This window comes from Mirounga leonina, unplaced genomic scaffold (genome assembly GCF_011800145.1).
Source record: "Mirounga leonina isolate KUSES-001 unplaced genomic scaffold, KU_Mleo_1.0 Mir_150, whole genome shotgun sequence".
NCBI classification, from domain to species: domain Eukaryota; kingdom Metazoa; phylum Chordata; class Mammalia; order Carnivora; family Phocidae; genus Mirounga; species Mirounga leonina.
In genome coordinates, this window is record NW_023270374.1 from 35,171,705 (window position 1) to 35,186,250 (window position 14,546).

At 46.9% G+C, this 14,546-nt stretch overlaps 1 protein-coding gene across 1 annotated transcript in view; it reads left to right on the forward strand.

Moving 5' to 3' along the window:
* Positions 1-14,129, forward strand: part of STK4 (serine/threonine kinase 4) — a 97,751-nt gene extending 83,622 nt beyond the window's left edge. Inside the window, exon 11 of the mRNA XM_035006395.1 lies at positions 10,025-14,129. Coding sequence (XP_034862286.1) covers positions 10,025-10,183 — 159 coding nt within the window. The 3' untranslated portion in view covers positions 10,184-14,129. The remainder of the gene's footprint in view (positions 1-10,024) is intronic.
* The last annotated feature ends 417 nt before the right edge of the window (positions 14,130-14,546 follow it).

Here is a 14,546-nt window from a genome sequence, read left to right on the forward strand (position 1 = left end):
GCAGTAGGGTTTGCAGAGGTTTTATATACTTTCCAGAAATTAAGTGCTGTTCACTTACAAGTTTTCCCACATCAGAAAGCCCAAATTGTAAAAATTCAGGCCTGCAAAGTAGCTTACTCAGAGAGCTTTGATGCATTCTCGACCAGTTTTCTGTAAACATTTTATTCTTTCGGTGTATTTAAATTGGACCTTCTTTAGTCTGAGATACCTTTTAAGACTGCCTTTGTTAAATGAAGTGAGATCAATTTGTATTTTAGCTTTCATTTTGCTTGGGATTCTTTGGGCTTCTTTCATTTGGCAAGATGAGAGAAAAGGGCCTGGCCTGTTTGTTATCTTGGAAATTTCCAGCCCAAGAAAGTGTACAGAGGCACAGCTTGCAGGGATTCTTAGGTGACTAGCTAGCTCTTTTCCTGAATTATTAAGCTACATTAAAACAACAGCTTGGCACAGTTTGGGTTTTAGGTTTTCATATCTTCTGAAAGATTAATATCCTCACAAGAATGATGATAGGTCGGATGTCTCCCTTTAGTGCCTTCTGCTATCAGGAGCGTCACACTCGTCTCTATTCTTGTACCCCACCTTCTTTGACATTTACCATTATCCCAGATTAGATATTCACTAACTTCCTGAAAGTTTTCCTCTCACAGCTTAGCTTCCTTCAGTGTGAAATTTATAAACCAGTGTAGAGCTGCTCTTAAAATTGAATTTTTGCTAAAGAACTATCATAAGCAACCAAGACTAGAGTGAATTTTTATGTCCATTTTTCCTTGTAGCTTTATTGCAATCATGACACTGGCTGTGCTGTTCATTTTGATTTTGGCATGCATGGGTCAGTTTGGAGTGATTGACATAATCTTATTTAACAAACATATTATACCCTTAGGTTTATTTATTGATTACATATTTCCAAAGCTTCTTGAGGGAATCAAATACAAAGTCAGTATCATTTTCAAGTAAAGATTAGGGATATGTTTCTTTATTAAATATTTATTGAGAACTCTTTTCTGCTGGCCTGACTCTCTGAAAACATATTAGATGTAGTTCATGCTCTTAAATAGCTCCTACTTTAGGGAAAGGAAAAGGTAGTTGGCAAGAGGGAAGAGTTAGAGCTTGGGTTGTTCTGGAAGGTTGAATGGGCATTCCCTAAACTGAAGACAGGATTATATTCAGCAGACGCATGGAGGTGTGAAAAAATATGGCGCCCGAAGGAATTTTGAGTAGCTGTTAGTAATATTTACAGATGAACTCATAAGTCCTCTTGTTTACCTAACCTCATTTTATTAGTCTCCTGTATCTCAGGTGCGATAGATACTTGAAATAACAAGATTTGCATTTAATTAAAAAAAATTCTACAATTCAGTTCTGAATTAGAGTGAGCGCTCCTTCTTTGCACTATAAATGTATATTTACAAAGGGCAAGGTCTTTCTCGCCGACTGGCCACGAGGATTCTTCCTTCTCTGAACTCCTGTAGTGCATGCTGCCGTGACACGAGGTGGGCTTGGGCTTTGCAGTCAGGCGTGCTAGGGTTCATAGCCCAAGGCCACCACTTACACTTCCTGGCTTTGGGGCCATGAGCAAATTCCTGTATTTCTCTAAGCCTCGGTTTCCACCTCGGTAAAGGCGGATACTACTACTTATTTCATGGACCATTCTGAGGATTACATGAAATAATACATGTGAAGTGCTGAGCACATAGCACTCAATTAAAAATAGCTCTGATTACAGTTAGCAGTCATGAGTCACCCAGTAACGCTGCAGACTGTAGCTTGTTTTCATGACTTACCTGCCTCGTTTAGCTCCACGTCTAGTGTACAGGGATCCTGCTGTATACTTTCTGCCCCGTACGCACCTTTACTCACCCCCACCTCTACCATCCCTACTCCTGCCCCAGCCAGGCCTGGCACACGTGGCAGGTACTCCCTACCTCTTTATAATTAAAGATACAACGCTAGGTAGCAGCCTTGCGGTGCCTCTTAAGATCCATTATTCTTCGGTATTTGGGGTATGAAAGTTTCCTTATGGGTTCTTGCTGTGGAAAGCCAGAGGCACGATGGTAGGGAAAAAATCTGGGTCTGGTCAAAACTTGTTTACCTTAGGCCAAAGACTGTTATAAAACTCACAGAACAAAAACAAAACAACAACAAAATCAGGAGTGTTGTGATTTAAGAGTGAGCTGTGGAACTTCATGCCCGAACAGAGCTGGAGTAAATTCTAAGCATGCAAAAGCACTACTTCAGAAATTAATTTTGTCATGTACATCGAAGGATGATTTTTGATAAATCACAAAAAACTAACAATACACAAGTAATAAACTTTGTATTATAGTGAAACCCCATTATTAAAAAAAAGCACTTTTGCGTTTTGTCCTCCTGTGTATACGGTGTATCAGAGCGCGTCCTTCATACACACATGCACGTGTGGTGCGCACTGGGCTTCTGGGCGGGAAGCTCCCTGGAGACAGCCTGCAGGTTGTTCAAAGCCAGGCTCCTGGCCCTCCTCAGAGCTTGTGTCATTCCATCAGGAGCCTGCCTGGAGCCAAACTGCTTTGTTTTACCCCAGCTTAAGGTCTATGTTTCATTCCAGTCTTCTTGGTAAATATCTGAAATACATGCAGCCCTGTTTGCTTCGGTTGGAATTCTGAGAACAGTTCCATGGATTGACTTGAAGGAATCATAAACTCAAAGTGGGATTAATACTAGGTTTTGCATTAGGAAGGTTTTACAGGGGGCTGATGGAAGCATAATTTGGCATGACCATAATTTGAATCAGAGGAAATTTCCCATTAGAATTCTCACAGGATTCATTTAAGCAGCAAGATGTGTTGAAATTGAATGGCCTCATACTGACTTCACCCACACAAGCTGTTATTTGATTGTCAGCTTGCTTGCTTGACTACCTTCTCACTCATCTGCTGAGAGATTACTGCATCCCCTGAGAATCTGACTAGAGTCACCTCTCCCCAGTCTCGAATCTACTCTTGGGTAGAGACAGAGTCACATCAAGAAAGGATGAGTATCTTTGATGGAACTAAATCAGTGCCCTAGATGCTTTTGACTGCCCTTGGTGCATTTTCTCTATTGCACTTCTGCTGACCTTCTAGTGGCTGGTGTTGAAGGTAAGGAACGGCATGTCGGTGGCATCATTCGACTCTATCAAGCTTCCTTGTCGTCTTGCTAAATTCCAAAGGCGTGTTCTTTCCTTATTCTGGGCCACTATAAAAACATCACCTTTGACAGGGCATCAGCCTGACACACCTGTCCAGAAGGGATGATGTGTTTGAGAAATCCTGCTTGTAATACCGGATGCAGAATTAGGAGTGCTCAAGCGTCGTGTGTACAGAATTGAAGCTTGTCCTTAAACACTTTGGCAAGTCTCTCAGATGGTTTTCTGGGGACGTTGCACGACTCTATTTCTATAATAAACTTCTGAGATGAGAGTTTCTAGCCGCAGAGGAGCAGAACTTTGAACCCTGTACCTTGGGTATGGGCCAGACCCGTTTGTTCACTGTGGGCCTCGTTGCCAGGGTAGGATGAAGCTCTGCTATACATTTTAATGTGTTTAGTTCAGCTTGACTCTGCTCATGCAAGACAGGCTCATTGTCACTCTAATTCCCGTGAGGTATCACTTGTAATGAAACTTTAACCGGATCTCAGCTCTTCTCTGGGCTGGTTGATGCAGTGTAATTCAGAGTTTCAGAGTTGCTAAGGCTGTTTGAGAAGAAACCAGTTTCCACATATTCATATATTCATGTATTCATAATGCTGGGAATCTGAGGGTTTCGCTGTGGTCTGGCCCCGAGGAAACAAGCCAGATTTATCCGATTTGGGGTTTCTCACACACAGTTCACCGGAGGCCCCCCTGTGTGTGGGGTATGTGTCCTGCACCATATTGGGAGCTCACCAGGCTCAGTTCTTCTAGCAACAGAGCTACCGTTTATATTACTTACACATTTTCCCCCTTTTCCAAAAAAGGATTTAAGGTGGTAGCTCCCACTTAACCACTTTCTTTCTAGTGTCCAACAGACACTGTGTGATATACTTTACCAACACCGCTAAACCTCACAAGTTCCCTGCGGGATAAATACTGCTGTCCTCCATTGAAAAATGAGGAAAGTGAGGCACGTATTAGGTGACTCGCCCGAGGGCAGAGCTCCCACGGGACCCAGGTCCATATGAGCCAGAGCCAGTGTTCTTGCCCCGAAACCTCGCTGCTTCTCCAGCACATGCTGCCTTTTACATTCACGTTGCCCAGCCGCGTTCCTGGCCCAGGAGAGCTGCCGGGAAAGTTGGTTGATTCGATTTGAATCATGTTTGGCAGCCTTGAAGCGGGTCACTGCCCCTCAGCAGCGGTGCCTGGCACATAGCAGGCCCTTGCCTGGTTTTTCTTGAGGAAAGGCAGTGAAGTAGACAGTGTCATTCCCATTTTACAGATGAGGAAACCCGATCCCAGAGAAGTCAGGTGACTTGCCTGAAGTCACCCATCATAGCTCATGGTGGCATTTTTGAAATCGAGGGTCATCTGATGTATTTAATGTCAGCCGAATTTGTAGTTCTTCCAGTCTTCCCGTGTTTTTCACTAACAGGGGCCTGTTTCCAGAAACCCTGGGCGTGGGGGGGGGGGGGTTACAGTCTTTTCCAGTTCCTTGCTGTATCACTTTGAGCAAATTGCTTGCCCACTCTTATCCTCGTTGACCTCATTTGTAAAAGGAGGACAAGAATAATATCAGATGGGTTAATTTGTGCAGACACCTGCTTAGCTCAGTGCTGGACGCATGGCATATGCTCAAGTAATGAACGTATTGCCTCCATGTCTAAGTGTAGAAGTCTAAGACATCGTTGTATCCGGCTGAAACAGGGTGAGGCTGAAGTTCAGACTAAGAAAGTGCCCCCTTGAGGATTCAGCGCATTTCCAGAGAGCACATCCTTGAAGAGAACTCTCACCTGCACGTATGTTGATGCCTTTGCTTGCTCAGACATCCACGGCCAGACAGCAGGCGGGGTGAAAGGTAATGGTGAGTGGAGTCGAGGTGTTCGTTAGAGACTGTGTCCAGCCGCACGACATCAGCATGGTCAGATTGAGCCCATCCATGTTCATCTATTCAAGGCTGATGTGTTGATTAGCATATCCAAGTGGTCAGGGGATTCTAAGTAACCATGCTTAAGGGCTTAGTTTAGTTTCTCCTCCCTTCTGTGACCTCTGTCAGGAAGAGAGGAGAAAATCCCTGTGCTTGGTCTGTTCTCTTCAGCATAACCCACCTTCTTCATTAAGGAGCCTGTGGCTCCGGGCTTGGTATTTTGTCTTGTCCAGAAGGATCACGTTGTTGTCTTCTGATCATCTCGTTCTTTCCAAGGTAGTAGTTCTTTTTTGTCAGAATAAAAAATTAAAGTGGACATGCCTTTTAGAGGTGACTAAGCCAGGGTTGGAGACCTGTTTCTTATCAGTCAGTATCAAACACAGAAATGGGAATCAAGGGAGCAGACTTCCTTCAATTTCAAAAGAATGTTGAGAGGAATAGAAGCTCTTTGAGGGCAGGACTCACTCCCTGGGTCCCCTCAGCACCTTACCCAGAGCCCTGCACGTGGTGGTCCTCGGGGAAGCTTGCTCCTTGGTTTCAGTGGCTTCCGTTATTATTTGACTGGAAATGAAGGGCAAATTATTCATTCCCTCAACTAATATAATGCGTAGTGTAGTGAACAAGACAAAGTCACTGCTCTCATAGAACTTTCGTCCTAGTAAGGGACACAACAAATAAAAGAAATAAGAATAATTGATTACAAGGTGCCACGATCATTTTGAAGGAAGTAAAATAGGGACTGAGATCGAGAACGAGGGGAGGTGACCTTTCTAGAGAAGATGCTCAGGGAAGGCTTGCTCAAATTCTCTGAGGGGTTGACCTGTGAGCTAAGGCCTAAAGGATAAGGAAGAACTGGAGATGAACCACCTGGGCAGAAGGATCAGTCACTGGGTAGCCCTTGAGGCTGGAAAAAGTGTGGCTTGTTTGAGGATTTGAAGTAAAGGGTGGCTAGAGGGTCCTGAGCAAAGGGGAGAGTGGTAGGTGATGAAGCTCGAGGGGCCGGTGGGGCCAGAGATGGAAGGCCTTTGTAGCCCTGGTGTGTTGTTGGATTTTATTCTAAGTGCAGCAGGAAACATAGGGGGATGTGATCTGGTTCATTTCTGTATTTTTAATTATGCTTGTCGCTGTGAGATGCTGGTGGCCTGGGTTGAGGGGTTGGATTTGAGTTACTCCCACGTTTTAGAGATGAGATCGAAGGATGGGATGTGGGCAGGGGGTGGTGAGGGGAAGGAAGAATGGGATGATTCTGTGCCTGGCAGGATGGTGGTACCCCTCCTGAGATGGGGAAGACTGGGATGTGAGGAGAACAGGTTTGGGGGTGAGGGAAGGGTGGGACTCGAGAGTTTTGTTTTGGTCGGATTAAGGTGCTGGATTTCCATGAGCTGATCTGGGGCTGACACGTAAAGTAGGATCTGCCCCTGGATGTGTGAGCCTGGCGTTCAGAAGAGAATGCTGCTCTGGAGCCATACGTGTGGGAGTCACAGGACAGAGAGGATGTGTAAATGCCAGCGGACAAATAAGGTCCTGAAAGGTGGTACTTCCTTCACCTGCTACGAACAGCTCAAGCTCCCTGCACGGCCGGGCCAGAGTTGGCTCCTTCAGAAAGCTGGCTAGCAAAACCGGAGAGCCACAGGCACTCCACTGCAAGATATCCGTTTGCAATGTATTTTTGCCACCAAGGACCAGGAAGGTGAGATGCTGCTTTTGGCGCCACGGAACCATTCTCTGAGCTTGTTTTCAGAAAAATCCACGTCTGGAGTGTGACCGAGGCCTTAGCGGTGACTGGCTGGGTGTGTTCTAACGGGTCAGGTGTAACTTAAGCCCAAAGCCTTAGGGCAAGTACGTGAGTCTGAAGGTGGAGATAAAGCAAGGGTGCTTGTTGCTTCCAGGTTAGATCAAGGGCAGAAGGGCTGCACAGAAATTGGATACCGAGAAGCCTTGACCGAAGACAGGCAGCAATAACTCTGTGGGAGGTTTGCTATGAGGAAAACAAGAAGAGGATGTAGAATCATGCTCATCAGACTTGAGGAATTCAGGGAAACACTCGAATAGCTTCTTTAGTGAGCAGAATCCTCGCCTCCTGGAGAGTGAGTGTGATCGGGTCGCTCACAGTTCTTTAACTGGTGATTCCGATGCGCACGATCGAGGGGTCCTACAGAGAGAAACACTGAGTCTAACAAGACCTGAGGTCACTCCGCAGCCCTCTCTTACATGGGGGGAAACAGAGGCCGGGGGGGGGGGGGCAGGAGGGGCTTGTCTGAAGCTGCTGAACAAGCCAGAAAGCCAGGGCCGCTTCCCTGACCTTGATGTCTTCATAGTTGATGCTTTGTCCTGATGGATGATGAAGAGTGAGTCTCCTAATTCCCAGCTCCCCTTCCTTCGCTGAGGTTTTTCTTTCCTTTCCCCTTTCACTCTCTTGCATGAGAGTAATCTTCGGATTATTGAGTTCATTCTCAGGTGTCTGTCTCGCCTCACTAAAATGTAAGCTTCACAAGGGCAGTGATTTTTGGTTTTGGGGGGTTTTTTAATCCTGTGTGCCTTGGCCAGTGCCTGGCCCATGGTAGGTGTTCAGTGCATATTTGATGGATGGATGGATGAAAAATATTTTGTTAAACTATAAATAAGTTAACAGATGCGGGAAAATGCTGGCTCTTAGGTATTGTTAGCCTGAAATAGAGTAGAATATTTGCTTTTTTACTTGTTTGATTCTGACTTGGATCAGAGGTACAGGAACAATTTGTTTATGGACGATTCATTAGAGAGTTTTCAAAATATTAATAATAACAATAGTATTAATAGCAACAATAGCAGTTATTAACAACTGTGGTGATAACTACAGTTTATGGAATGTTTGCTGTCTGTGAGATGAATACCGTGTGAAGTTCTGTGCTGAGAACGTCATACCTGTTAACCCACCTGATCCTCATGAGAGCCCGAGAATGGCGGAACCGGGGGCTCTTCTCTAGGGGAGGCACTGAGGCCCAGAAGTGAGGTCACTTGTCCTCACTTCTGGCCTGTGTAACCTGAGGGTTACACAGCCACTAGAGATGAACTACCTGGGATCCTAAAGATTAATACCCCAGCTCCCAGTAACACTCCGTATTAGGTTTGGGGCAGTTTCTTTTCGGAGGACGAACTGAAAAGGCTAAAAATGAGGCGAGCATTGCTCTCTGGAGAGTCCCCAGGCCCAGAACACCCTCCAGCTGGTCTGAAACCACAGGCTGGAAACAAGATGTGGTTTTAGGAGCGCAGCTTTCCAGCATCCACCCCCCGCTCGGCTCTGCATTCCCGCCTCACAAAGAGCCTTTCGTCTTGAACTGTTAGGCTTTTCTTGCTTCTCAGACTACCTCCCTGAAGCAGGCCAAGGCAAATTCCTGCGGCGACAGGGCACTAAACTATTCCTGGGGAGGCCATGGTAGTCCTTCCCTCTCAGTCGCACCCCACCCTGGAAAGGAAGGGCGGACAGAAAGAGGCTCCTTCACCCCCTTCCTACACCACTTCCCTGTTGAGGCCTCAGGAAGGGGCTGGAGGACATGGTGATTCCATAAATCTCTCCGAAGACTTGAGTGAGCCTTTGAGTTCTTGGAACACTGCACCTATTAGACTGGTTGTAAACGCACAGAATTAATCACCACCTGCTGTGGATAATGGGGGCTTTCATTCCCACCCCTGCCAGCCAGGACCGGCCTTGCTTGGACTCAGTGACACTCCGTACACACAGCAGTGAAACCACTTAGCCCACGGCGGCAGCCACGGGGCGCACACGGGCACACTCCCAAGGTCTGGTACAGAGAGAGCGCTGTGACGCGCGCTGCCTTCTCGAAGCACGCGGTGCACCAGGCACTGTGGCAACACATTTACGGCCACGGTCGCATTTAATTCTTAAGATAAGCCCGATGAGGCGTGGGTGTCCCATTTCCATAGGGGAGAACTGCCTGGAGAGAGAGGGGACTTGCCAGAGTCTCAGCATTTGCAAGAGGCAGAGCCGTGTTTGAACTACAGATGGAGTCGGTTCTCAAACCTGGGCTTTGCGAATCTGCTCTTCTGTGATACCAGTTAAGAGCATGAAGTCTGGAGCCTCACCACCTGGGTCTGAATATTGATTCTGCCACTTACTTGCCACGAGACACTGGGCACGTTACTTCCCCGCCTTCTTCCTTGGCCTGTTCATCTGTAACAGGGGATGATAATATTTGCAAATCATAGGGTTGTTGCAAGGATTAAATGAATGGATGTATGGAGAGCGCGGAGCGTCTGGCACATAGAAAGCACTATATAAGTGCTAGCTTTTATTATTCGTTTATATATTAAGTCTTGTTGTTCCCTCTGGATGATGGAAACTTAACCTCAGAGGTTTCCAACTATCCCTCCCACTCCCCGCCCAAGGCTTGTGTCTCTATTCGTAAGACTCTTGTGTATGAAGCGCTTCGAGGGGTGCCTGGTGCATGATTAGCACCCGATAAGTGTTAATGATGATCACTATGGCGGTGCCTAAGACATTTCGGGGGGCAGCATCTGATCCTCAGTGAGCATCCACTCTCCCTGGTGTGGGATCCAGAAAGAGACACAGTCACCATCCAGAGGCTCATCTGATGGGCAGGACAAGAATTAGGGGCAAGCATTATTTTGCATACACCAAGTGGCTGTTTATGCCCTAACAATGCATCGATATGTAATTCATTGAAAAGATAGGGATGAAAGTATTATTGGTTAAGTTCTTGGTCAAGGCAGAGTAAACCAAAGAGATTAGTGCTTAGAAGTTGTCCAGGGATAAATTATCTGCATAGAGCTTGGGGCATGCCGTTAGTGAATGAATTGTCACTTTCCAACCACTGCCACCCCAGGCTCTGGGAAGACCCTTCCCTTCTGGGTGCCCGGACAGGCTGGGCTTCTCGGCTGTTCTGCGCTGACCTGGGCCTTGTCATGACCGTACTTTCCACTTCTTCTAGCTTAAGAGTTGGACAGTGGAGGACCTTCAGAAGAGGCTCCTGGCCCTCGACCCCATGATGGAGCAAGAGATTGAAGAGATCCGGCAGAAGTACCAGTCCAAGAGGCAGCCGATCCTGGACGCCATCGAGGCTAAGAAGCGGCGGCAACAAAACTTCTGAGGGAGGCCCGGAGTGCCCGCCCGCACACCAGCCTTGGGTGAACTCGGGCTTGGTAGCCGACACCCCTGCCCCGTCATTTCTCCACAGCACCTTCACCTTCGTGAGCTCAGGAAGTGCGCCAGTGGGAAGGGCTGCCTGCCATCAGCCTGCCGCCTTGTGTATGTATTTCAGTTGGTCAGTTATATTATTTCAAAGGATTCGCATCGGCGCTTTTAAACTCAGAGTTTTAAACCCCAGGAACAGAAACTCCAGGATGAGTGATAGCTGGGAGTGTTACATGTTGTCTTGTCTTTCTTCTCCCAATAGCTTTCGATTGTTCTTTCTGGAAGACTTTTTAAAGATATATAAATATGCACATATATATATAAATTATAACGGATTCCCCACTGGGTGTGGTGGCACCTCTGTCCAGGTACAGTTTGAAACAGTTGGGCCTCTTTTCTGTAAGATTATGGTACTGGGGGGCAGGGGGCGCCGGGAGGCTGTTGGGGTCACTCCGCTCCCAGGACCAACCTCACCCTTCTGCAGGGCTGCATTTAAGAATTAGGTTTGGGCCAGTTCTTCCCCATGGCTTCAGCCTCGTGTGGGTCATCTCCGGCTTCTGGAGCTGAAGGGAAAGCCTTGAGAGTTTGTGTTTACTTCTTGAGTCCTAGGAGGGCCTGGCATCCTCTTTGCAAACTGCCCCTCGTGGCTTCAATGCCTTCCATCCATCTGCACTCTCCCAACCGCCTAGAGTCACAGCACAGATCCTGCCCAGTGCCTTAAGAGGAGACGTGACCCAGTGCGGGGACAGGCCTGCCAGGACCTCTCCACACACACGGGGCTGTGTGCCGTCCGCAGAACACAGAAGGGAAAGTGTGTCCAGGGTTCTCATTGTTCATGCGAAGATCGCACAGGGGCATTTTGCTCCGCCTTCCTCACAGACAGGGGTAGAGGGCATTGCTTTTGTGATCACATTCCAGTATGTGACTCTTTTCTTTTTTATTTTACTGCTGAGGGGTCTGGAAAGGATACGTGAATATCAGACTGAGATCTGTTCCCCAGGAGGCTCTGTGCAGGCCCACAGGATGCCAGAGCTGGAAGGGGCCCCAGGCATCGTCTGGCCTGACTGAGGCTCGGGGAGGGGAAGTGACAGGGTGACCAAATCACAAAGCAAGTTGAAGTAAGAGCTGGGATGAGACCAGAGCTCCTTGCTCCTGGGCCACTGATCCAAGCATTCCCTTCCCCGAGAGGAGAAACCTGTGTCCATTTGGGTCAGGTTGTCCCAAAGAGCCCTACTGAGGGAAGCTTGCTCGGGCTTGGTCTCTTCCGTGGATGACTGACTGTGGTGGGACCCCCAGGAGAGCCAGGTGGCTCCAGCTCGGCCAGTCTGCAACTCTGCGGCCTCTGGCAGACAACGCCACGCAGGCAACCTCGGGCGTCAGGCAGATCAGAGGGCTTCCCGAACCGCAGCACTGAGCCGTCCCTCTGCAGCATGACGTGTGGTCACACAGCAAAGAGGAGACCATGAGGAAAAGCAAACGTCTCCTTATTTTTCAGTATCTCTTCCCCTCAGGTGGGGGAGTCCTGATTCGGCTGCACCTAAAGATAGAGTAATTTGACTCCATAATTGCTTTTGCTTCCCAAACCTGGGAATCGATGGAATGGCAGGGACTGTTCCTCTTCTCTGGCCAGATTCTGTTCTTTGCAATTAAAGCCAGTTTTTAAAAATGTAAGAGGCAGTGGTTGGTCTGCAGGGTTTGGCCAGTTAGGCAATTACGTGGCAGAGAACAGAGGACACTTAGGGGATCCCACTAGAAGAATCAATGGCAGCTAGCATTCGTTGACCACTTAGTATATGCCAGGCACTGAGCTAGGTGGGCTTTTTATAGATGTCAGATCCAAACTTCACAATAACCCCGTAAGTTAAGTACTTGATCTCCACTTCACAGGTGAAGGAGTAAGTTCAGAGAGAAAAAGGCAATGTATCTCCCAAGGCAACATGGCTAGTAAGGGGCAGAATCAGGATTCATAGCATCACCATGTGGGACCAGTATTCACAGGCAAAAGGAAAATCCTAAGTCTTTAAAATGAAGTGACCACCTTTTCTTGCAGAGAATAGATAACTCCAACTGGCAGTTTTAGGTTGGAAAATGGCTGAGTTAGTCAAGTCTGACCGCCAAGTGAATCTCACCAACCTAGCATGGAGCGTACATTCCCCCACACCATCTGCTGTGCTCGCGAACAGGCCTGCCTCAGCCTCTTCCATTTTAGAAAGGACTTTGCACTTGGCCAGACAGGAGGGGAAGTGCACATTTCTTCCTTCCTAAGCTAGATCCAAGTAAAAGAAGATTTCAGTTTTTCCCCATAAATATTCTTGGGTCATGAATCTTGATCAGGAGTTTATTCTGTTCTAGGCATGTGTGCACCCCCCCATGCTGGCCCAGCACAGAACACTGTTCCCCAGTCTAGCTGGACAGAGCCTCTGGCCAGGAGTCAATTTCTTTGGACCGGGTCCGTTTCCTGGCTCGGTGTATTTGTTTCCTAGTGATGGAAAGGCAGAGGGGCGGGTCCTCGTTTTCCCCGTGAGCACTAACTTCAGGATAGGTCAGCGTGCTTTCCTTGAGCCCTAAGCTTCAGCGTCTGTGACTCGAGCTCCCAGGGAACTCTGTGGCCCTCACCTCTCCTCTCCTTTTAAGAAACAATGACCCACACCCAATTGTGTCTTTAAAAAAAATCTCAAATTCTCTAAGGATATCTTGATTGCTTCCTCATCAGTAATTTTGAAGCAAATTTCTATTTTTCTTTTTCCTTTGTCCCTTCTCCCAACCACCAGCTGGATGGATGGATAGATGGATGAATGCATGTTGGGCTGGCTGGCTGGCTGGCTGGCTGGCTGGCTGGCTAGGTAGGTAGGTAGGTAGATAGGTAGGTAGGTAGATAGATAGATGATAGATAGATAGATAGATGATAGATAGATAGATAGATAGATAGATAGATAGATAGATAGGACCAATACTCTGAAGCAACTTAAGAGCTATGACCTTGAATTCTTGAGACTGTATATTCTGACCCAGGAAACAATTATTTAGCACCTGCCAGATGCCAGGGACTTATTATACCATTTAAATTTCAGTAGCTCTTACCAATATCAGAAATGAGAGAAGTGGCATCATTATAGCTCCTACAGATATTAAAAGGCTAAGAACAATGTCATGAACAACTTTATGCTAATAAATTCAACCACTTAAATAAAATGGACAAATTCCCTGAAAGATACAAAACACCAAAGCTCACTCCATAGATCATTTGAATAGCCCTATATCTATTAAAACTTAATAGCTCTGGGAGATCTAGGTGTTATGGTTCTCATTTTACAGATAAGGAAACTGAGGCTCAGAGAGGTGAAGTCTGTTGCTCAAGGTCATGCAGCTAAAATATGGCGGAGCTCAGATTCCAATGCAGGTCTTCTGATTCTGATTCCAGTGCCCTTTCTAGCAAACCACATTGTCTCTAAAGATTGCAGCTCCTCAGCCTCTCACCCCATCTTTTCTTACATAGTGTGTTTTCATCAGGATTGTATTCATTGTATTTAGACTCCATGTTCTTTTTTGTGTTTGGGGGAAAAAAAAATCTCTTCCACCAGCTTGCACTCGAACCAACTTGGAAAAAACTTAAATGCTGTTGCTGATGTACAACTTAAAAATGTGAAGTTTGTAGCTTTAACTTTTTGTAATAAAAACTAATAACACTGGCTTAAGTGCTGACTTGAAATGCTATTTTATAAAGTTTGGATGTAAATAATCGAGGTCAGCAGTTTGTATATGAATGAGACATAGCTTCCTCCCTGCAGCCCCTTTTTTAAATTTGAGGTGCTTCTTGTGTGCTTTTATGTTAGAATTATTGTTCTCCCTACTTCCCACACATTGCCACCTTTGTTTTAAATAAACTGCCCTTTGGAACACAAGACTTTCTTCTTTTTAAAAATGAGACCTTCCATCTGTAGCCTGGATAGTGGTGTTGTGAACCTCTGTGATATTGTCTCCGTGGTGTGTTTATTCCAAAATCCAAAGCTGGGGGAGGAGGGGGCAGGGTAGGGAGAAGACTTTTGTTGGACGCCTGCTGTGTGCCAGGTCCTGAGCTGGTTGGCAGGGATATAAAGATGACCAGACGCAGTTCTTGCAGACGGGACGGGGAGTCGGTCAAGCACGCGCGCCCGTGGAGACACCGCAGTAGACAGAGTGCACCGAACGCGGGCACAGGAGGAGGGAGCGACCATCAGTTCTGCCGGGGGCCCCCACAAAGCTTTTCTGGAGGAGGTAATACATCCTGAACTTTAAAATGAGCAAGAGAGGGGCACCTGGGTGGCTCAGTGGGTTAAGCG